General features: G+C 43.7%; 2 protein-coding genes across 4 annotated transcripts in view; one reads left to right on the forward strand and one right to left on the reverse strand.

The window, feature by feature from the left end:
• LOC131688529 (uncharacterized) overlaps window positions 1-23,024 on the reverse strand; it is a 45,148-nt gene that overhangs the window by 2,460 nt on the left and 19,664 nt on the right. For both annotated transcript variants that reach the window (XM_058972845.1, XM_058972844.1), the window contains exons 8-10: window positions 22,433-22,678; window positions 20,781-20,966; window positions 20,388-20,552 (exon numbers count right to left, since the gene is read on the reverse strand). In XM_058972845.1, the coding sequence (XP_058828828.1) occupies window positions 20,388-20,552; window positions 20,781-20,966; window positions 22,433-22,678 (597 nt within the window). The remainder of the gene's footprint in view (window positions 1-20,387; window positions 20,553-20,780; window positions 20,967-22,432; window positions 22,679-23,024) is intronic.
• The window catches only part of LOC131688536 (microfibril-associated glycoprotein 4-like), a 44,653-nt gene continuing 41,047 nt past the window's right edge, over window positions 19,419-23,024 (forward strand). For both annotated transcript variants that reach the window (XM_058972853.1, XM_058972854.1), the window contains exon 1: window positions 19,419-19,576. The gene's annotated coding sequence lies outside the window, so the exon portion shown is untranslated. The remainder of the gene's footprint in view (window positions 19,577-23,024) is intronic.

A 23,024-nucleotide genomic window follows, 5' to 3' on the forward strand; every position in this document is an offset into this window, starting at 1 on the left:
CTCAGGCGAGTATTTTCCTGTATATGACGATCCGCTTCTTGAAACCCTTTTGGTTTCTAGCTTATCATCGAGTACATTACGTTCGGATAATATACCGGGACACCTGTCTGGCGTTGACGGTTTGCGGTTTGTACTACCAAAACGTCAGAGGACTAAGGACGAAAATCAAGGACGTGTACTTGGCTGCAGCTGACGGCGACTACGATATTTACGTTTTGACATTATTGATGATTATAGCAACAGCATTCACGCGACGGAGGAGTTTTGATACCTGTTTCTTCCGCATTTGTCTCCTGTGAATTTGGTGCGGATAGTTCATCATGCATCGAAGCTGTTTGGACGAAGATTGCTGCTTACATTCCTCCAGAAAAGCGCCTTGACTGCCTGAGTGTTCCGTGAGTGAAGCTTCTAGTGTGATCGTTCCTTAGGATAATTATCATCCCGCTTTAGAAATAACAATTTCTACCAGTAGCACCCTGCAATACGAAGCAGCTTTAGTTGCGGATCGTCGTAATTTTCGCAAAACTGGTCTAGCTACATTGCGCCGCTCCCTGCTGTTGATCGACTGGAGTGTGCTACTTGATCATGTAGATGTAGATGCTGCCGTTGAGCTTTACAACCGACTACTGCTTGACTGTGTGGAAACATCCGTGCCTAAATGCCAACCTTCTAGGGTGCCTTCATGGTCTAACTTGCCATGCTTCGGAATCTAAAACGTACTCGTGCCAAAGCACTTCGTGCATATGCAAATCGACTATGTTCTTTTCTCAAGCGCTTCTTTGCAATAGCCAGTAATTAGTATCGCAGTTACAATAAACTGCTGTACAAAGGATATGTGAACCGCATTCAACAAAACTTACGAACAAATCCGAATGCTCACTATTTGCCAGTTAGTTTTCGAGTGTTTTCACGACTCAAGTGCCATCTGTTATCGTGCTCGAAAATTCGGTTCGTGATGTTCCCGTTGATGCTGTGGACATGGATGTATTCACAATTTCAGAACAATCGATTCTGTCTGCAATTCGGGAAACTAAATCCTCGTTTGCGCCAGGACTAAGACCCTCTGTTATTCTGAAAAAATTGTTCCGATATTTTAGCGATCCCACTGGTGCACCTTTTCAATATGTCACTTCAGCAGCAAATATTTTCTTAATAATGGAAGTGTTCGGTGATGTTTGCGGTGTACAAAACAGGTGACAAATGCAATATCTAAAACTATCGTGGTATAACTTCATTGAGTCGAAGGTTTTTGAATCGCTCATCAACGAGGCGCTGTTCTCAGCTTGCCGGCACTATCTTAGCAATTGTCAGCACGCTTTTTTCCCCGGTAGATCGGTTGAGACGACCCTGATTTCTTTCACGTCCTTCTGCACAGAACAAATGTCCAAACAACTGCCGGTGGCAACAGATCTTAAGGCTGCGTTTGACACTGTTAATCATGACATACTGTTACCGAAGCTTGATAAACTTGGATGCACTGCCCGATTCTGCCGTTGGCTGAGATCATACCTTGTTCACCGTGAAGTCGTTGTCCGAATTGGTGACAATGTATCTGAATCCTTTTCCAACCATTCTAGAGTTCCTCAAGGTAGTACGCTTGGTCTGCTACTGTTTTCACTTTTCGTGAATGATGTGGCTTTCGTCTTAATGCGTGGAGGAAAACTGTTCTTCGTCGACGACTTGAAAATATTTCCAGTTATAAGGAAAGAAGCCGATTGCCCCAAGCTACAGTATCTCGTTGATACCTTCTACAGTTAGTGCAAAAGAAATATGATGGTTCTTAGTGTTACTGAATGCTTTGTTATCAGCTTTCATCAAACGAGGAACATGTTTACTTTCAACTACAACATCGCTGGAACTCAGCTACAACACGTTGGCCATGTAAAAGATTTGGGCGTCATCCTAGATGAAAGGCTAACGTACACCCATCACTTCTCAGCGATCGTTGACAAAGCAAATCGTCTACTAGGTTTCATGTTCAAAATATCCAATGAATTCAAGGATTCGTTATGTTTCAAAGCGTTATATTGTTCCGCTCACAGTTGAAATTCGCAAGCATCGTTTGGTGCCCCTACCATAGAACTAGGAGCCAAAGAATTAACGCCGCCCAGTGCAGATTCATACGATATGCGTTACGTCAATTGCCTAGGAATGATCCGCTGAACTTGCCACTATACGAAGACCGTTGTCGATTATTAGGATTACACACCTTAAAAGACCGTAGGCACGCCTCGCGAATCACATTTGTATCTAACCTTCTTCTGGCTCAACATGAATCGTCCTCGAACACTGCTACAGACTGAAATGCGCAACACTAACTACGCTGCCAACAGCACGATATTAGCAATGATCCGTCGCTTCAACGATTTTACCAACATCTTCGACTTCGTCATTAGTTCTGCACTGTTTCGGAACCGTTTGTTGCCACTCTTGAGGTTAATTATGTACAGTTTATAGTTCATTAAGGCTCAGTGTCAGTTGGAGTGAAATTGTTTAAATACAAACGCAAATTCAAATTAAAGTTTGGGACGTCATGAACAATTGAATTAGGTTGATCTTCCTCCTGCAATGCTTCTTGGCCCATTGTAGTATTCACCTTTTTCAGATGAGTAACGTTTCATTCAAATGTTTTCCTCGACTCTGGATCTTCCACGATTGCCTTGTGTCCCGACTGGTCCGGCTAGTTTATTGGTGGGAATGACATTCTGCATCACTACAGTATCGCCTGTTGTTATGGTCGACTCTTTAGCATGTCGTCGAATATCTGGTTTATTTTTTCCTTTTTGTTTCATAATATGATCTTGATCGCGATAGTCAGATGATGACGGAGATGTTTTCATGTCCTCGAGAGCTGGTAATTTTGATCTGATAGTCCACCCGTAACACAATGCCGTCGGAGGTTTGCCTGTCGTCGAATGAGGTGTAGTGTAGTACATTATCAGGTAATCAGTCAAGTCCCTTTTCCAGTCTCTGCTAAGCGCACTACTGATCCGAAGGCACTTTAAGGGTGATCGATTTTGACGTTCCACCAGTCCATTTTCTAGTGGCCAATATAGTGCAGTATGATTTAATTTTATGCCGTGAATTTTACAAACCTGTTCGAATGCTTTTCCAATGAATCGTTTTGCATTGTCCAACGTTATAATTCGAGGATACCCTAGTCGTGTGAAAATAATGTTCAATCTTTCGACCGTCTCGCGTGACGTAAGGCGATTCACAATTTCGACCTCCTTGTATCGATTCAAGTAGTCTATTCAGCTTTTTGTTAGTGGCTGCGTTCCCAAATGCGCCCTCCACTTTGACAAGTCGTCCGTCCAATGTCAAATTTAACAAATCACTAGTCGTGTCAATTTTGACAAGCTCTTCCATCAGTCTCAATTTTCACAACACGGTAGGCGTTGATTTTTGTTTTCGTCTCAAACGTTAAACATCAAAATAAAAAAAATTCGGTTGTTTTTCCGTTAAAAACACGATTTCGGTTCAGGTCGCCACAATCGACTGGATTCAGCCAATTGAACCGCCTTTTAACAGTAACATTCAATTCAAAAAAAATATTCAGAATAACTACTTTCCAAAACTATGTTTGCGAAATCGGTTTACAAAAATTGGACAACGAGCAGCGCGTAATACGGTGGTCAATCGGTCTTATCATAAAATTGGCAGATTGTGGAAAACCAATCATCAGCGATATTAGATTAAGACGAAACCAATGAGCCGGCTGAGTTGCTACCGATTTCGTTTGTTAACGTTGCAGCTGTCATCTGCCATTATGCCAAGAGGTTATTTTTTATCGCATTTTTCGTTATGTTATACTACGTTCACACTGCGAGTTAAAACATGTTGTAACGCTATCTTGGTGACATTTTACTTGTTGCTAATTATTAAAACGCGTTTTAACTCTGTAGTGTGAACGTAGTATTAGATGGTAAATTTTACCACAAATGTTGTTCAAAAAACGCGCATATTTAAACAAACTTTGCTAAGATATTACATTGTCAGAAGATTGCATGCCTTTCGGAATTTACACCGAATTTCATTGCTTTATTACTGATCATATCGTGCGTGATGAATTCAGGTAAGAGCAGAGCCTCGAATCCCTAAATTCTGGTTCTAAAAATTTAAAAATTTCAGTCTTATAGTTCAGGTTAGGTCAAAATGAGATTACGTTTGATGATATTGAGAGCCGCTATAATGGAACCATGCCGATTTTCCAGGTTTATTGTCCGAGCCAGCAGCTCCTTGATTGGCGCCTCCAGCTCCTGCTCGTCACATTTTTAGACCAAAAGCACATCGTATACTTTCGCAATCAGTGCTCTAATCGGTTCGGAGATTTCCTTCAGCGAAGATCTCAACGAATGGAGAAATTCTTTTTCTCTAGCCAACACCCAGAATACTGCTGACCAAATCGAACGAACAGGTTAGCTCGGTCTCGGTAATACATTCAACCATGCCCTTGAAGCACAATCCATTTAGGTCAATGAGTAGTTGAGAAAGGATTTTTGGACTGTTCCTTCTCCGTCGGTTCTTGTTTACAGTTGTCAAAAGATAGAATTGACTCATAATTGAGATGTTTTTTCTTGGAAATTCCATATAAATAGGTAGTAATCCTTTCCTTCAACTGAGCACTTTCTCCACAGATAATCAGCAGCAAATACCTCGACGGAACAGAATAAACTTAAAAACGCATTTGATTTGAATACGGGACGAACCATCCTCTGTCAGTCATGACGGTGTCCTTTTCCGCCTTGGGCAGTATGGTTTCACCAATAACCTTCGTTTGCTCCCTCCAGTCGAAAACCGCCTGAGCCAAGCCTGACTTCCCTTGACAATGATTCGTCTAAAGATGATCTCGACAATAAACTTCTCCACTGAAACTGTACCTGTGCTCTTCAACCGGGTTTATTATGATTACAAATTTTGACGCTTAACGTTTCAGACGAGAACAAAAATCAACGCCTACCGTGTTGTGAAAATTGAGACTGACGGAACGGGTTGTCAAAATTGACACGACGGATGATTTGTCAAAATTAACATTGGACGGACCACTTGTCAAAGTGGAGGGCGCATTTGAGAACGCAGCCACCAACAAAAAGCTGAATTGAAACTAATATTCTTTAGATGGAAGTGGACCCACGAAATCCATTGCAACATCCATCCATGGTTTCGTAGGTAATTGACGTCTAACTCATTGGAACTGGTTTGCTTGGGAGACCAATCAATTGGCATTGAATGATGCAAATGAGTGAAATATCTTTATTTCTTTTGTATTCTTGGTATTTTTGATTTGTCGTGTTGTTCCGGATACCCAATGCCCGAATTTGAAAACTAGCAACACTGTAATGACTAAAACACAGAAATATATAGATCATTGTAACGGACGGAAGCAAATTTTTTTGTTCGCTATATTTAGGCTGCCGAACCATCCGATTTTCCTGCCAAAAGTTTTAAATTGAGCTATCGTTGGACATTTTTGGTCCGTTCTCCCGGATCTTGGAGGATTTTCGTATGGTTTCCGGCAATTCACAAAGTGTTTATTGCATCGTGCGCTAATATCGGCACAAGGCCAAATTACGCATTGGTGGCGCTCCGCCACCGAGAGTGTGCCCGTGGTACGAAACATTGGACGGTCGCCATCTTGGCGAAAAGTAGTTGTCGACGCGGCTCGACAAGAGTGTGCCCGTGGCACAAAGGATTGGACGCACGCCATCTTGGCGAAAATCAATTGTTGAAGTGACTCGACAAGAGTGTGCCCGTGGCACGAAAAACTGGACGTAGTGTCGCGTGTGATTATATAAAATAAGAAGAGACTGAAAATTATTGATGAGTGAAAGTGAAACACCCCGTAGATCGTCGAGCACAGTTCAACGAAGAAACATTCTCGACGCGCTCACAGGATCACTCGGGAGGGAAGAAGGCGGAGTGTATCGTATCCCGACCGTTGCCCAGCAGAAGGCCGCACAGCAGGCATTAATTTCAAAGCGCATTATGGCGCAGAATTTAGAGATTCTTGTCGACCGGCAGGAGCTGCTAACAGACAAGTTGCTACGAATGCGTGAAACGTTGCAGGAGGAAAATATCAGCGTTCATCTATTAAAGCTTCACGTAGAAACACTGCGCCGAACAGCGGATGAATTTGAAAAGGTTTACTCCGAAATGGTATCTCTGGTAACTAAAGAACAACGCGATGCTTTGAGACTTGAATATGCCAACTTCGAAACGATTCATAACGATGTGTACGTGACGCTGCAGACGCGAATCGACCAAGTACAGCAGCAATTAAAAGTGCAAGAGCTTCAGCATGTTCCGGTTTCGCTGCCTTCCTCACAGGCACAGATAGCTCCAGTATATGTGCAGAGTCCAGCTCCTAACCTCCAAGCTCCATTTCCAACTTTTAACGGTACTCTCGATAACTGGTACAGCTTCAAAAGCTTATTCCAGAGTATCATGGCTAAGTATACAAACGAAAGTGATGCTATGAAAATTCTGCATCTACGAAACTCGCTCACTGGTGAAGCAAAAGATAAAATAGATCAAGAAGTGGTTAACAACAGCGATTATGCCACCGCGTGGAAGATCCTGGAAGATGCCTATGAAGACAAGCGTCTAATTATGGACACCCATATCGACGCTATCTTGGACTGTCCGAAAATCACTCGAGATAATCGTGGCAAGTCGCTTTCAATGCTAGTTGAGCTTTGCGGTAAACATACCGATGCCTTGAACGGCCATGGATACCCCGTCGAAGGATTGGCAGAACTCATACTGGTAAACGTGCTGTACAAAAAACTCGACAAAGAGACACAGGAGCAGTGGGAAACAAAGTTGGGTAGTGGCGAGCTCCCTGAATTTGATGAATTCATCGATTTCTTGCGCGAGCGAGGTCGTGTACTGCAGCGGACGAATCGGTCCCAGCAGCCAGCGGCACATCAGGCAGCCCCTAATAAGCGACAACCAATGAATCAGAAGTCACACGTACCTTCCAACTCGTTTGTACAGGTAGTAAAGGAGATATGCCCATGTTGCAAAGCAGAGCACTCGATCTATCGCTGTGCCAAGTTTCAAGCTATGCCCCTGCATGAACGAAAAGCTTTTGTGGCCAAGGCAGTCCTGTGTTTCAATTGCTTGAAGGCCAAACATCGAGTCAGCAAATGTCCGTCGGAGCAAGGTTGTAAAACGCAAGGTTGCGGTCGCAGGCACCACAGCATGCTTCACAGCAATGACACTCTCGGTGTGGCAAGTCCAGACAAGCACGCAAACAACGAAGAACATGAAGCAGAATCCGATTTACAATCTGAGAAGCAGCCGAAGGTTCCTGAACAGCGAAATAGTGCTATAACTCTTTGTGCTAACATTGGTGGTGCCAGACAGCAAGTCGTTTTATCGACGGCCCAAGTATTGGTTACTGGAAAAGGCAATTCGGTCGTGAACACCCAACAATATTCTCAGGTATACCAGCTTAACCGCCATGAAGAGATGCTCAATCAAACGATGGCGAAGTTTTGGGAATTGGAAAACGTTCACCCAGAAAAAACTACGACAACAGCTGAAAATGTGGTTGAGAATCATTTCAAAACCACACACTACCGTGACGACTCCGGTCGATATGTAGTGCGACTGCCATTCAATGGCATGGAATGTCAACTTGGTGATTCTTATGATGCTGCTCGAAAACGCCTTAACAAGCTAATGATTCAACTAGCAAAAAACCCAGTCAAACGTGATGAGTACTACAATTTTATGTCCGAGTATTTAGCCTTAGGTCATATGTCGGAGGCTATTCAGTGCACGGATGGTGGTGGCTACTACATTCCACACCATGCCGTGTATAAGGCGTCGAGTTCGACTACAAAAACAAGAGTGGTTTTCGATGCGTCGGCAAAAACCACCACTGACACGCTATTGGTTGGGCCTACGGTGCAAAATGACATCGTCTCGATCATACTCCGATTCTGCATCCACCCGGTGGTGCTAACTGCCGACATTTCAAAAATGTACCGGCAAGTAAGGCTACATAAGGATGATTGCAAATTTCAACAAATTCTATGGTGGGATAATAACGGGCAGCTAAAAGTGTACGAACTGCAAACAGTCACATATGGCATTGCTAGCTCACCTCATCATGCGACGAGAGTATTAATTCAACTGGCCACTGACGAAGGTGAAGAATTTGAGCTAGGAAGAAAGGCTATTACGGAAGAGAGTTACATCGACGATTTCTTGACTGGTGGCTCGTCGATTGAAGAAGTCATTCGTATGTATTCGGAATTATCAGAGCTGCTACGTCGTGGTGGCTTTGAAGTGCATAAGTTTTGTTCAAACAGCATTGACGTGTTGAAAGCCATTCCTAAGGAACTACAAGAGAAACAAGTCAGCTTTGATGAATCTGGTATAAACAACAGTATCAAGACGTTGGGGTTGATCTGGAACCCCCAGGATGATTACTTTATGTTCCGTGTGGCTCCAGAGGATTGCGGAGTGGTGCCGACTAAGCGCAAGGTGTTATCGGAAATCGGACAGCTTTTCGACCCGCTCGGTTTCTTGGGTCCGATTATTGTATATGCCAAATTAGTAATGCAGGACATTTGGCGCCTTGGTCTTGATTGGGATCAAGAGCTGCCAGGGGACCTAATGAGAAAATGGAATTTATTTCGACAGCAACTTTTGGCTGTGAATCAAATGCGTAAATCTCGTTGTGTGACACAAGCTCAAGCGATTACTCTGGAGCTGCATGGTTTCTCGGACGCCTCCAAGCGCGCCTATGGAGCCGTTCTATATGTTCGAAGCGTAGCTGTGGATGGTACAATCGACGTTAACTTGGTGGCCAGCAAATCTCGTGTAGCTCCACTCAAACCGACAACGATTCCACGACTCGAACTTTGTGGTGCAAGGCTGTTGGCCGATCTGGTACAGAAAGTGGTTTCCGCGATGAATATTTCATTCCATGCTGTCAAATTGTGGTGTGATTCCCAAATAGTTTTATGTTGGCTGAAAAGGTCTCCTCTCGCACTAAATCAGTTTGTTGCCAACCGTGTTGCTGCAATTGTAGAGTTGACGCAGAACTATCAGTGGGGCTACATACAATCCGAAGACAATCCTGCTGATGTGATATCTAGAGGAGAACTACCTGAAGGTTTGCTACAAAGGAAACAGTGGTGGTGTGGTGCACACATTTTATGGGAACCACAACCTACATTGTGTGAACCTGAATCGATTGATGAATCCATGATCCCTGAAATCAAATCAGCTGTAGTGTTAACGGTAGTAAGTTCGAGCCAACCGATAGTGCTCAAGAGACTAAGCAATTATAAAAAGATCAAACGAGCGTGGCTGTACGTTCATCGGTACATCGATTATAAGGTGCATAAAATACATAAAATTGGTGAGATTACAGCCGATGAAGTCAGACGGGCAGAGAGGTCAATTTTATTGCTTGTTCAACGTGAAGCATATAGTGACGTTCTGAAGGTATTAAAAACAAATTCTGCCCAGCATACATCGTATCGAAATCTGGCGCTGTTTGTTGGTGATGATGGTCTAATCAGAGTCGGTGGTCGCTTGAAATATTCAGCTATTCCGTACGATGGTAAACATCAAGTGCTGTTGCCACAAAAACATCACATCACAGAAACGATTGTGCGAGATTTGCATCAGGAGCACTTCCACGTTGGTCAAAATGGACTATTAGCTATCGTTCGTGAGAAGTATTGGCCGGTCCATGTAAAGCAGCTGATTAAGAAGGTTTTTTCAGCATGTCAGGTGTGTGCTCGACAGCGTCCGAAACCGGGTGTACAATACATGGGCAATCTTCCAGGAGTTCGAGTGAATCCATCAATACCTTTCTCTAAGGTTGGAATAGACTACGCTGGTCCGTTTATGATTAAGCTCGGAGGCCGAAGTACGAAGCTATACAAGGGATACGTTGTCGTGTTTGTTTGCTTGGTAGTAAAGGCTATACACTTCGAGTTGGTCTCAAGTTTGTCGACGGATAATTTTATAGCAACTCTGCAACGTTTTTCCAGCCGTCGTGGACTGCCGAGTGATATATACAGTGACAATGCAACTACCTTTATTGGTGCAAACCATGAACTAGCAGCGCTCAAGCAACTTTTCGAAGACCAGCAGCATGATCTAAAGGTAAAGGAATTCTGTAGTACTAAGAGCATCCGCTGGCATTTCATTCCCCCCAGAAGCCCACACTTTGGTGGAATCTGGGAAGCGGGTGTGAAATCTATGAAATACCATCTCAAGAGGGTTGTAGGTGAGACACGACTTACCTTTGAGGAAATGAGCACCTTTCTTGCGCAAACGGAAGCCATTCTCAACTCGCGACCATTGTGCCCAATGTCAGAGGACCCCAGCGACTATTCCGTTCTGACGCCATCCCATTTCTTGATCGGGCGTTCTGGTGTGGCTTTACCTATGCCGTCTTATGATGATGAACGGGTAGGACGTCTCAACAGGTATCAGCATCTCCAGCTGATGAATCAACATTTTTGGAACAAATGGTCGCGCGAATACCTTCATCATTTGCAAGGCCGCCAAAAGTGGAACACGAAGGTTAACTCGAATTTCAAGATTGGTGCGATGGTCTTGTTAGTGGAAGAAAACTTACCGCCGCAACAATGGGAACGAGGCCGCATTGTTGCTGTACATCCCGGCGAAGACAATATTGTTCGAGTGGTGACAGTTAAAACGGTAAACGGAGAGTATAAACGAGGAGTAGCGAAGGTTGCTTTGATGCCTTCTGTCGAAACGGGTGAAACGGTTGAAACTGAATTATCAACGGGGGGTGAATGAATGATGCAAATGAGTGAAATATCTTTATTTCTTTTGTATTCTTGGTATTTTTGATTTGTCGTGTTGTTCCGGATACCCAATGCCCGAATTTGAAAACTAGCAACACTGTAATGACTAAAACACAGAAATATATAGATCATTGTAACGGACGGAAGCAAATTTTTTTGTTCGCTATATTTCGCTTTATTGAGCTATCGTTGGACAGGCATCCTTCACAATTCAACACGCCCGCTGTCGCTTTTCGTTCCATTGACGGCCATTCCTCAACCTTCTTTTCATCGCCGATTCTCCAGGATGTCTTTCGTGCGCAAACTAGCATTCGCTGTTGAAGTTTCTTGGGAACCGCGAGTTTATTTCCTCTTATGGTATCTCTAATGAACCCCAGTTCGTTTCTGAATGGTTCGAATTGTTTTACTATATTGTTAGACCAATTTCCTTGTCTCAAGCTCTCTCTAAAGGCAAGCATTTCCGGGTCGTCATGAGATGCTGCTTCAATTTCCTCGATATCTATCGTATCTTGAATAGCTAATACAAGGAAACTATTATCTATTTCAAAGTCCTCAGCATGCCCGGGAATTACTAATCTAGACAGTGAATCCGCAATATTGCTGGATCCCTTCCGATATTTGACGGTAAATTTAAACGATTGTAATCGTAAAACTTATCAGCGTTCGATTCGTGCGCATGGAGTAGATATCGGTGCAAATATCACTTCCAATGGCTTATGATCCGTTTCAAGTTCGAACTGCCTCCCAATGAGGCAAACTGCAAATTTTCCGACAACCCATACCAACGCTAATGCCTCTTACTCTATTTGGCAGTATCGCATTTCAGTGGCGGTTAAGCTCTTGCTAGCATAACATACGATATGATAATCATCATCGGCCTTACTTGAGAACTGCACTAAAACTGCTCCAAGGGCAACAGGAGAAGCGTCGACGATCATTTGCTTTAATTTGTCAAAACAGTGCTGATGCTCTTCTTTCCAATTAAATTTTGTATTGTTGCAAATCAGCTGTCGCAAAGGCGCTGTAATCGTTCCGAGATCTGGAAGAAACTTTCCCACGTAATTTACATGAAACAGAAAACTTATTACCTCTTCTGAAGTTCTGGGTTGACGAACTTTACGCAATGCTTCAATTTTGTTATCCGAAGGGCGAATTCCTTCCGAAGAAATTGAAATTGACCAACAAATTCAATCTTCTGAGTTTTAAATATACACTTATTGTCACGGATTGCGAATAAGCGGACTGTATATGAGAGAGATTGCAATGAACTTGAACCGATAACCGGAGCCCGAGAACAGATACACCGGAGGAGTTTACAGTAAACCGAAAGAACAAATATAAACGACCGCGTTACAAAAACTACGTCTTTATTTCGTCACGTACGCACATCAAGTGAAAATTTTTCTTCCCTTTTCTCTGTTTCCGTTTTTATTATAGGTATTTGTAGATAGACCGGCGATGCATCGAGGGGTGCACCGCAACATCCTCCCCGCCTTGAGACAGCGCCTCAATCAGGAAGTGGGCACAGCATTTGGATCGATCGTTGATACTCAGATTTACCTCGCCGCAACGTAACGTTGCGCACCAATCCTCGTTGATCAGGGTGTACTGCTACGACTCGAGCCAGCTCCCAGGCCGAAGGCGGTGTGTTGTCGTTTTTAATCAAAACCAGCTGGCCTGGCTTGATGTTTTCCTCGTTCGTTCTCCATTTCCCCCTGGTCTGTAAAGTTGCGACGTATTCGTCACGCCATCGATTCCAGAATTCGGCAGTGTAACGCTGAACTCTCTACCAGCGGTCGAGCCGATTCATTGGCACATGGTTGACGTCTGGTGCGGGCAGTAGGTTCAAAGGCTGACCAACCAAAAAATGTCCTGGAGTGAGAGCCTCGCAGCTGTCTAATGCCGATGATATTGGGCATAACGGTCTTGAGTTGAGACATGCCTCAATTTGGCACAGCACTGTTGACAATTCTTCGAAGGTTAGTTTCGCGTTTCCAACAACCGGACGAAGCAAGCCCTTGGCGCTCTTAACAGCCGCCTCCCAGATACCGCCCTGGTGAGGACTAGACGGCGGAATGAACCTCCAACGAATCCCTAGATTTCCCGAATATCGTTCTGCTTCTTTGCTGTGAGATTTTATCGTTGAAAAGAGCTCCTGTATCTGTCGATCGGCACCAACCAGGTTCGTACCATTATCCGACCAGAACTCGTTGCAGTATCCTCGGCGAGCAATCATCCGTTTCAATGCTCCCAAAAACGTATCAGTTGAAAGGTCTCCGGCCACCTCCAAATGCACGGCCTTAGTCGAGAGGCAGCCGAACACGACTATATATCCCTTCATCGAGCGTTCACCCCGAGTGTTACTACAGCGCACAAGGATCGGACCAGCATAGTCCACTCCAACATGAGCAAACGGATGTGACGCTGTAACACGAGCCGCTGGAAGACTCCCCATGAGTTGCTTCGCTGTTTTAGCCCTTTGACGACAACATTTCACACAGCTGTTTATCACTTGCTTGACGACGCCTTGGCAGCCCTTGATCCAGTAACGTTGATTAATTGTTGCCGTCAGCAGCGACGGCCCAGCATGGCAATTCTGCAGATGCAATTCTTCCACCAATAACCTTTTGAACCGGTGAGCCTTAGGCAGTATCACCGGGTGTTTGACTTCGAATGAATATGATGACTGTTGCAGTCTTCCCAAAGCTCTGAGGGTGCCATCACCATCTAGAAACGGGTATAATTCGGCGATTTGCGACTTCGAGAAAACTTCGCTATACTGCAGCAAGTTGTCGATTTCTTTCTGGTAAACCTCGAACTGAGCCATTCGTGCAAACTGTAACCTTGCATCATGCAATTCAGACGGCGAAAGACAATCCGAACGTTTGGGTTGCCCTGACTTCGTTGCCTTCAGGTTGAAAATGAATCGTTTGATATACGCCAACTGTCGACAAGCTGCACGCAATACCGATCGCCGATCAAGTATCTGCTTCTCTATCCCGTAGTTAGTGCATGTGCGATGAACCGAAACGTTAAGAGATTGAAACCGCTTACGAATCTCAAGTGTATTGTAGTCAAATGCTTCGTCCGGTACGTTTCGTTTCCAGTTGCCAGAATCGTCAGCCAGCCAGGTTGGTCCGGCCCACCACAGTGAGTGGTTGACAAGTTCCAATGGTGTTATTCCGCGGGATGCGCAATCTGCGGGGTTTTGCAGCGAGGGAACGTGACCCCATTGTCGTCGTGGTAGGATTTCCAAAATCGACGAGACTCGATTCGCGATGTAGGTGCTCCATTTGCGAGGGTGGCTGCTGAGCCACTGCAAGACTATGGTCGAGTCTGTCCAGGCATATTTCTCAATCTGAAATCGATTGAGCGGTTCTGCTATCTGCTTCATCAGCTTCGCCAGAAGCTCAGCTGCATTGAGTTCAAGCCGTGGGATGGAGATCTGTCGCACTGGAGCGACCCTTGTTCTCGCTGCAACTAGGGTAACGTGCACACCATTGATGTCACTGACCGATCGAAGGTATACAACAGCCGCGTATGCTTCTTCAGATGCATCTGAGAAACCGTGGAGCTCAATTCGGCCGTGATAGTTGGCTGTCCATCTGGGAATTCTTATTTGTTCGAGTTGCGAAAGATTTTGCTTCATCTCGACCCATAATTCTTCAACGCACAGCGGTAACGGGTCGTGCCAATTCAAGTTATACAGCCAACACTGCTGGTACAGGATTTTCGCTCGAACTATCACTGGCGCAAACCATCCGAACGAATCGAACAGTCTCGCCGAGTCTGACAGCATCTGATGCTTCGTATTGGGTGTGTCCTTCTGTAGATTCACCTTGAACATAAATACATCTTCTTGCGGTAACCAATGCGTTCCTAGTGCCTTGATTGAATTTCGTTCGTCAGGAAACTGGATAGGAATAGCATCTTCATTGATATCTGTAAGTGAATTGAGAACTTCTGCTGAGTTAGAACTCCACTTCCGCAGCACAAACCCCGCGCTTTGTAGAATCTCGTTGATTTGCTGGATCAGTTGTATGGCTTCCTCCTCCGACTCCGCTCCGAATGTCAGATCATCGACGTAGGTGTGATACTTGATCCGCTCCGTCGCAGCTGGATACTGCTGTTCGTATGCTTCCGCTGCCTTCTTCAGCGCTGACATCGCAAGGAATCCAGAATTCTTCAAGCCGTAGGTCACCGTGAGTAAACGAAAGTGCTGAATCGGTTTATCTGATAAATCTCTCCAGACAATACGCTGATAATCTGTATCCTCAGAATGCACCAAAACTTGGCGGTACATTTTTTCAACATCCGCTGCAAATACCACTGGATATGACCTGAACCTCAATAGTGCTTCGAATAGGTCTGCATTAACGTTGGGTGCATTTAGTAGTATGTCGTTGAGCGCTACTCCGGAAGTCGTGGCACAAGAGCCATCAAAAACGACTCGGAGTTTGGTCGTAAGGCCAATCCTCTTTCACGACCCCGTGATGTGGCAAGTAACAAGACTGGGTACAGTCTGGATCCGTTTCCGCTTCTGGTATTAATTCCATGTGACCCAATTTTCGATACTCGTTCATGAACGATACGTATCTCTCCTTGAAGTTTGCATCCCTTTGAAATCTGCGTTCCATTGCTATGAGGCGTTTGGTAGCTGCGGTAAGTGATTCTCCGAGCTTAAGCTTTGAATCGTCCAGTGGTAATCTGACGATAAAGCGACCCTCCTTCGAACGTGTGACAGTCGAATTGAAATGTTCGATGACCCCTTTCTCTTCCTCTGTCCAAAGCTTTGAATTTGGAAGTTCTTGGTCCTCCCAGAATAGTCGCAGAGTGCGATCGATGTCAACATCCTGGTGCAGGTTGATTACCTTGTGGTGAGCGTGTGTACACCATTGCTTCGAAATTCTTCCTGCAACCATCCAACCGAAAATGGAACGCTGTGCCACAGGAATTCCGTTGTGATCCTTGACCTGTCCTGCTTGCAGTATGGACAGAAAGACATCTGCTCCCAGTATGACGTCTACTGAGCTTGGTTTGTTGAATTGCGGATCGGCTAGTTTTAGACCCTCCAAATACGGCATATTCGATGCGCTAAATTGTTGGCACGGTAGAGTTGCAGCCAACTTCCCCATAACGTACGCTTGAGTGGCGAGCTTTACTTTCTCGTCGAAACGCGATGAAATCATCAGCCTGACCATGCCGGCGGTGGTGCCGACTACTTCCCCATTGACACCTGTGACTTCCACAGTAGCATTCATATGCTTAAGTCCAAGGCGCTTGGTACAGGCCTCGGTGATAAGTGATGCTTGAGATCCGGAATCGATTAGAATTCTTACCTCATAAAACTTCCCATTATTTCCCTTTACATTTGCCACCACCGTGGGTAGCAGTGCGAAAACAAACGGTTCACTGTTGACGATCGTTTGCGCTGCATTTGATGAAATCGGCGTGATTTCCGCTTCTTGTCCTCTTGTTTACTTGTCTGATTCTCGGTAGGCTTCTTTTCCGGTTGCTTGCTATCCTTTCGACACAGCATCGTGTGATGTTTCTGCTTGCATTCTGGAGTACGACAGACTGATTTCGACGTACATCGCTTCGCTGTATGAGACGAACGTAAACAATTAAAACACAGTTTCGAAGCAACCACAAACTCACGACGTGCAGACAAATCCATCGCCTTAAAATCTTCACACCGGTACGTAGGATGATCCTTGCAACACTTCGCACATGTTGAGGTTGGTGTTCCGGCATGAAATGCTTGAATCTTTTTCTCGTACTGAACGGGCTTCACTTCTTTCTTCACCGTGTCGCTGATTTGCTTCTTCCCGAAAGCTGAGCAAGTTTCCAATGCATCACATCGTTTCTGCAGGAACTCCAGAAAATCTGTAAATTGTGGGTTTTCAATGTCAATTATTTTTTGTGCCCACAGTGAGCGGGTTTCTCTATCCACTTTCTCCAGCAAGAAATGAATCAGCCATGGATCCCGTGTCTCGTACTCATTTCCCAGCGCTTTGAGCTAGCGAATGACGTCATCGGTAACAGCCACCAGTTTCTTCAACCCGGTTGCATTATTGACCGATGGTTGATCAACGAATTTCCGAATGAGGGCAAAAACCGTGTATTTGTTTTTGTCGTAATAGCCAACGAGTGTTTCCCATGCTTCGCGATAATTGGCATCACTGATTGGGAAAGAATTTATCATCCGCTTTGATTCCCCATCCAAATACGAAAACAAGTAGGTATTGCATTTTCACCGAATCTTTGAGATCCCGTCTGTTATGAATCGTACTCTCAAATAGATCCTTGAAAGAGCGCCAACATTTCCTTTCTCCCCCAAATACTGGAATATTCAGCAACGGCAGCTTCACATTAGGTTGTGGCTCCTGGTGATCTGGTTGATCTAAGACTGTTGGCTGATTCTGACGACAAAGTACCGCTACCTGTGTTTCCAAAAGTGCTCGAATTGCGTCTCGCAGATCGTTATTCGGTGCATCCGATTTGCAGCTGGATACCGATGCATTTTCCTGTTGGTTTTCCAGGTATTGGCTGTAAATATCCTTTATTTGGAAATACACCTCGTCGAATTGGAGACGGTAATTGAAAACCGACGCTATATCCTCCAAATGCTCTGTGTGCTCCTCAATCGCAGTTTGAACGGCTTCGAAGTTTCCGGCAAGTTCCGTGAGCTTTTGTCGCCTTTCATGTACTTCCCCGACCGAAGGTTTTCGCATTTGCATATCACGCGCGACGGATAACTCCCATTTAACTTTTGCGAACATAACCTCGCGTTGCGAATGCAACTTTTCCGCGGCGGATTGTTCCATAATTCGGACGCGAAGGACCAAAATGTCACGGATTGCGAATAAGCGGACTGTATATGAGAGAGATTGCAATGAACTTGAACCGATAACCGGAGCCCGAGAACAGATACACCGGAGGAGTTTACAGTAAACCGAAAGAACAAATATAAACGACCGCGTTACAAAAACTACGTCTTTATTTCGTCACGTACGCACATCAAGTGAAAATTTTTCTTCCCTTTTCTCTGTTTCCGTTTTTATTATAGGTATTTGTAGATATACCGGCGATGCATTGAGGGGTGCACCGCAACACTTATCCTGGTTCAGTAAGATATGACGGCTTTTAAGAACTACAAAAACTTTCTTTAAAGCCTCATCGTGCTCCTCCTCATTGTTTCCAAAGACCACAATATCGTCAATATAATTAATAGTTGTGAACCAGCCAAAATCTGTTCCATAGTCTTCTGGAACATTTCGGAAGCGCAAAAAAAAACACCAAACATCAGCCGTTTATATCTAAATAAACCTTTGACAGATAAAGGTGGTAATGTAACGGAATGATTCTTCCAGCTCGACTTGATGAAACGCATTTTTTATATCTAGTCGGCTAAAAAACGTAGATGATTTTAGGCGCGGCAAAAAATCTTCAAATCTTGGCTTCATGTGATGTACACACTGGATGGCTTGATTAGCACGCCGCATGTCCACACATAAGCGGAGATCACTCGTTGTCTTTGATGATGGTTACTAAAGGTGATACCCATGGTGCTGCATCACTTACAGGTTCGATAATGTCACTCGCTAAAAACTGCAACAGTTTTTCTTCAATCTTTGTAAGCAATGCTACCGGTGAACGCCTTACACGCTGCACAACCGGAGTTAGTTCTTTGTTCATAGTAATTCTCATATGAACGTTTTTCATTCTAGGAAATGGCCCGATATGTTCGGTGACCACTAGATTCACGAATGACTTGATACTTGGTAAACCAACGACCAACACTCCCAGCAACTTCACAGCTTTCATTTCAAGCATTCTGAATCACCGAACGCCCTTCAACCACAAACAAATTTTTATCAATTTGTTCGCCGCTACTTCTACAGATATTGTCGATTCAAAAATTTTGGACACTGTTGTCCATACACTTTAAAGTTATATCATCTATTATGTTCGTCGAACTACCAGAATCGTTCTTTAATAAGAACACCAATTTTCACCCATACGTATTCATCGCCATCACCAAAGTTGAGTATAAAACTATCTTGTTCCATTCGATCATTTTGATGCGTATTTGTTATAACGCGGACATTGTCGTATCGTGGTCGTTTGTGAGAATGGTTTTATTGTGAATCGTTAGGTCGATTGAACCTCCGTTTCGACATACAACGGCACACTTTAGCGAAATGACCAATCTTATCACATGTCTCACTTTTTCTCTCTCGAGTCGGACACTGCTGGTCATTTCCGTAGCCATTCTTATGTCCACATCGATAGCAATTTCCCAATCTTTGAATGTGGTTTACTGTTTCTCGCGCCTCTCCTCCAGTAGCTATCGACCCACCATTATCAGCTATTGCATGAGCTTGATTTTTTTATTGGCTCAAACAAATGTACCATTCTTTGTATCTGTTCCAGCGTCAGTGTCTCTTGTTGTAGCAGTTTTTTTCGGCTCAGCCGATGCGTAATATATAATTTTATCGAGCATTTCTTAGCTTGTTCGGTGCAGCGCATCAGGAACTTTACAAGCGGCTCACGTGGTGCATCCTGTACCGAGTTCGGCGATAACGTGCAAACTTCAATACGCTCATATTAGTCGTGTTGCTTATGTGAAAAATGATTGTCTAGCTTATTGATTGCTGCTCCGTTCGCTAACAAGATTTTTTTTTTAGTTTCGCAAGATTTTTCTCTTGACTAGCCGCTGAAATCACCTCGATATTTTCCATCTCGTCCATTCCGTATCTGCGTTTCAGGTAAATAACTGAACTTGAAGGGGTTTATGTTCCTGCCTTCCATATTTCGAACAACAATAACTGAAATAAATGCTAATTAAAATTGTTGTAATGGTTACATAGGCTGTAGTGTCATGGCAACACATACAAGAAAATTTCACTATCACATTAAATTTAGATAATAAAAGTTCAAATTGAGCTTTTCTGCGGAAAAGCAGCGGCTACCGCCTTTTTCTGTGGAAATAGCAGCTCTTGACAGCAGCAGCTTCACGCCTTTTTCATTTATCTATTTTATTTCATTTATACCTGCTCGCAATCCGAGTTTTCCTCGTTGCCAGATGTGGTAACCGACATGCGAGGTTTACTTGTACGTCAACTTCCTACACCTGTGAAATTTCATTCTGAGCTTTATAATAACTAAGCGTACTCTATATTCTTCCATACCCTAGCACTACTGTGCTAGGCAGGATGTGTCCATAACATATTTTTTCGGACAGGTTACCAATGGAGCAATCACACAGAGGACGTGGCTTGGCAGAAATTGATTCGTAGCTCACAAATGCTATTGAGCATCGAGCGGTTCAAACGCCAGTGAGCTTGACGCTATGTAGCTTAATATCTTAATGGATGCCAAAGAGACAACGTACGACTGTTTGGCGTATTTGCGAGCAGTAATCAGATGTGAAGTTAGGTACGCTCGGAGTGGTTTTAATGAAGCAATTATCGATTCCACGGCTGTGCTCCAGTGGTACCGTTTGAAAAACCCTATATCACTTCTGTCACGTCTAAGGGTATACTTGTCGAGACTTGGTAGATTTGTGGTTATACTCACATCTATAGATCGCGCTTCACAGTGAAGCTCCGCTCTGCTGTTGTTAACCGAGCAGGGTTCCACAACTAGCTGTTGATCATGAGGTATTTGTTCCTCGTCAAGATATTCCGGGACAAGGTTTTCGTGTTGATTGAGTTGGGGTTCTACGCTGTTATTGATGCTGTTCTGCAAGTGAAAATAGTGATATCAGTTGTGTTCCTGAGAATAAAAGGATGTTATAACTTTTACAACATTTTAGTTGAAATTTCGAAATGTTGGCCTGTATTGGAAATCAGAATATATAGGACTATCACATCATTGCTTACATATTTTAGTTGTCATCCTTGGAACGACCACTTCCCCTAATGACCCTATTGTTAGAAGGATTCTATGGGCTAACTTTGTTGCACTTACCGCAGAACAGTCATTTCGCTCCGCTGAACAATGTCCCCGTAAGGAGCAGTCGCTATCAATAGCTGAATCATCTTCCTCGTTGTCGGTGAAGAAATCTTCCAAAACAATGTTTGGTGCGACAATAACTTCAGGTTGCATTTGGACTTCGTCGGGCTGGGAATGCGACGCAGCCTCAGGAGACGACATCTGCAATAAAAAGATTGACATCAGAATTAATATTCAAATGGTTGTCCTACTGGAGCTGTAGAGCTATGGTCTCGGAAGGACTCCCCGTCTCCATCCAGAACTTAAATGTTCAAGTTTCAAACTACGCCCGTTATCGTCCAAGAACATCTTAAAACTGACTGTCGTTTCAGAACCATACAGTCAAGGCCTTCTTTGTTCGTATTCTTGAACGGTAGGCTACACAACAGAACTCTTCGTACTCTCGTACGCATCTCATCATGCATGATTTAAGGCTCAAGGTACCTTTTTTGAGCATGTGTTACAATTGAACGCTAGGTTGTATGGGTAGGAAAAATTGGAATCAGCTTTGCCACCGGATTATCCAGTTAAACCTTTTCAAAACTCTAAAAGAAGAATATCAGTCGATTTATTAGATCATCACGATTCAAATCATGCAAAATAGCTGCTGGAAAAACCATCGGCTTAGCTTAATGGTGCTTTTGAAAAAAGTGGCTGTGGTTTTTTTCATTGCGCAATTGTGTTGCGTACCTCAGCACGGTGTGGTAGTATGTTTGGATGATCACGAACGCCTCAAGCGTTTGTATGTTAATGTGTTTGTCGCTTATGCTAGAACTTATGTTACTTCGCAAATTCGAGTGTGTTGTTGAACCGTTGAACGATCGTGCGGATCGTAAGTAGGAGACTTAATTTTCAGTTCTGATTCTAGAAGAGAGTAAGTTCACCCGCGCCCCCCTCTCCATATCACTGGAGTTCCCGGTCATGTCGTCATGGAACGTGTTTTTTGGTGGTTATGAGGGTTATTTTTTGATTGGTTCTAGGACCGAGGGTAGAGACTTCAGGACTTGAGCGATACATAATCGCGCGAACACGGGCGTTTTTATGTTCACGTTTGAGACCGCGTTTGTAATTTTGAGTGCTAGACAGTTCACTTTATCACCGAGGTGCAGGTATGTGTGGATGATCCCGAAGGGATAAAGATCATCTGGTATATTGTCATCTTGGGAAATCTTGGCATGGGGTACGTCAAATTTAAAAGAGTCCCAAACCAGGGCTCATCGTTAAACCAAGGGCACCTCTAAAATGAACTTGGTCCTAAATCCACTTTGTACATTATTTCGACTATGGCATAAGTGGGTAATAAAGATCGCCAAATTAAGTACTAAATTTGATCACGATATAGCTTAATTAAAGAGGAAGTTGTCGTTGCCAACGTTCTATGTGATATAATCACTGTAATATTGCTTTAGTGAAAAAACCCCGGACCACGTCAAGGGAGTTTTTGACGTTATTTTTTTTTGAGAATATAAAATGTTGATTTGATTGTTCAAAACTCAATGTTGAAAAAATATATAACACATTTTAATGGAAACATGCAACCTAGAATAGCATCAACATAGTTACAGAGTTGTATACAATTGTCGGGACAAAAATAGTATTTTCAATCGCAATTCTTACTTGATACTCACATCTAAATGTGGACGCACTTCACATTGATGTTCCGCATTATTCCGTTTGCTGTTGTTTATCAAACCGAGTTCCGCCAAAAGCTGTTGATCATGACCTAGGTTTCCTTTGTCAGGTAATCCCGGAACATCCGTGTTTGGAACTACTTCGGGGGTAGATACGCTGTCCGAATTGATGCATTGATGGTCGTGTCGAATTGATGCATCGTGTTGGATGAGTTGAGGTTCTTCGCAGTCATTGTGGCAGGTCTACAAGTGAAAACAAGTGACATGAGAAATCTTGGTCAAAGAAAAAAAATGGTAAAGCAGTCTTTGTCCAGTAGCTAAGTAAAGATACTACCAAAAAATTGGCTTTCGCTAATGAAGCAAAAATTTCCATAAAATCGAGTGTTATAGCTGATGAGGTATACTGTATAGGGAACTCCATAGAACGTGGGACAAATATGCAATTATAGTGAGTATACCGATCCTCAATACCGTCTTTAAAGTTTAGCAGAATGCGCCTGTTGTCGGTGAATACCAAATTGGATTTCCTGAAAGATGATCAACGACGGACAACAAATTCTAGATAAGCTTCGGAAAACACACTTCTGAA

The sequence above is a fragment of the Topomyia yanbarensis genome, chromosome 3, assembly GCF_030247195.1.
Source record: "Topomyia yanbarensis strain Yona2022 chromosome 3, ASM3024719v1, whole genome shotgun sequence".
NCBI classification, from domain to species: domain Eukaryota; kingdom Metazoa; phylum Arthropoda; class Insecta; order Diptera; family Culicidae; genus Topomyia; species Topomyia yanbarensis.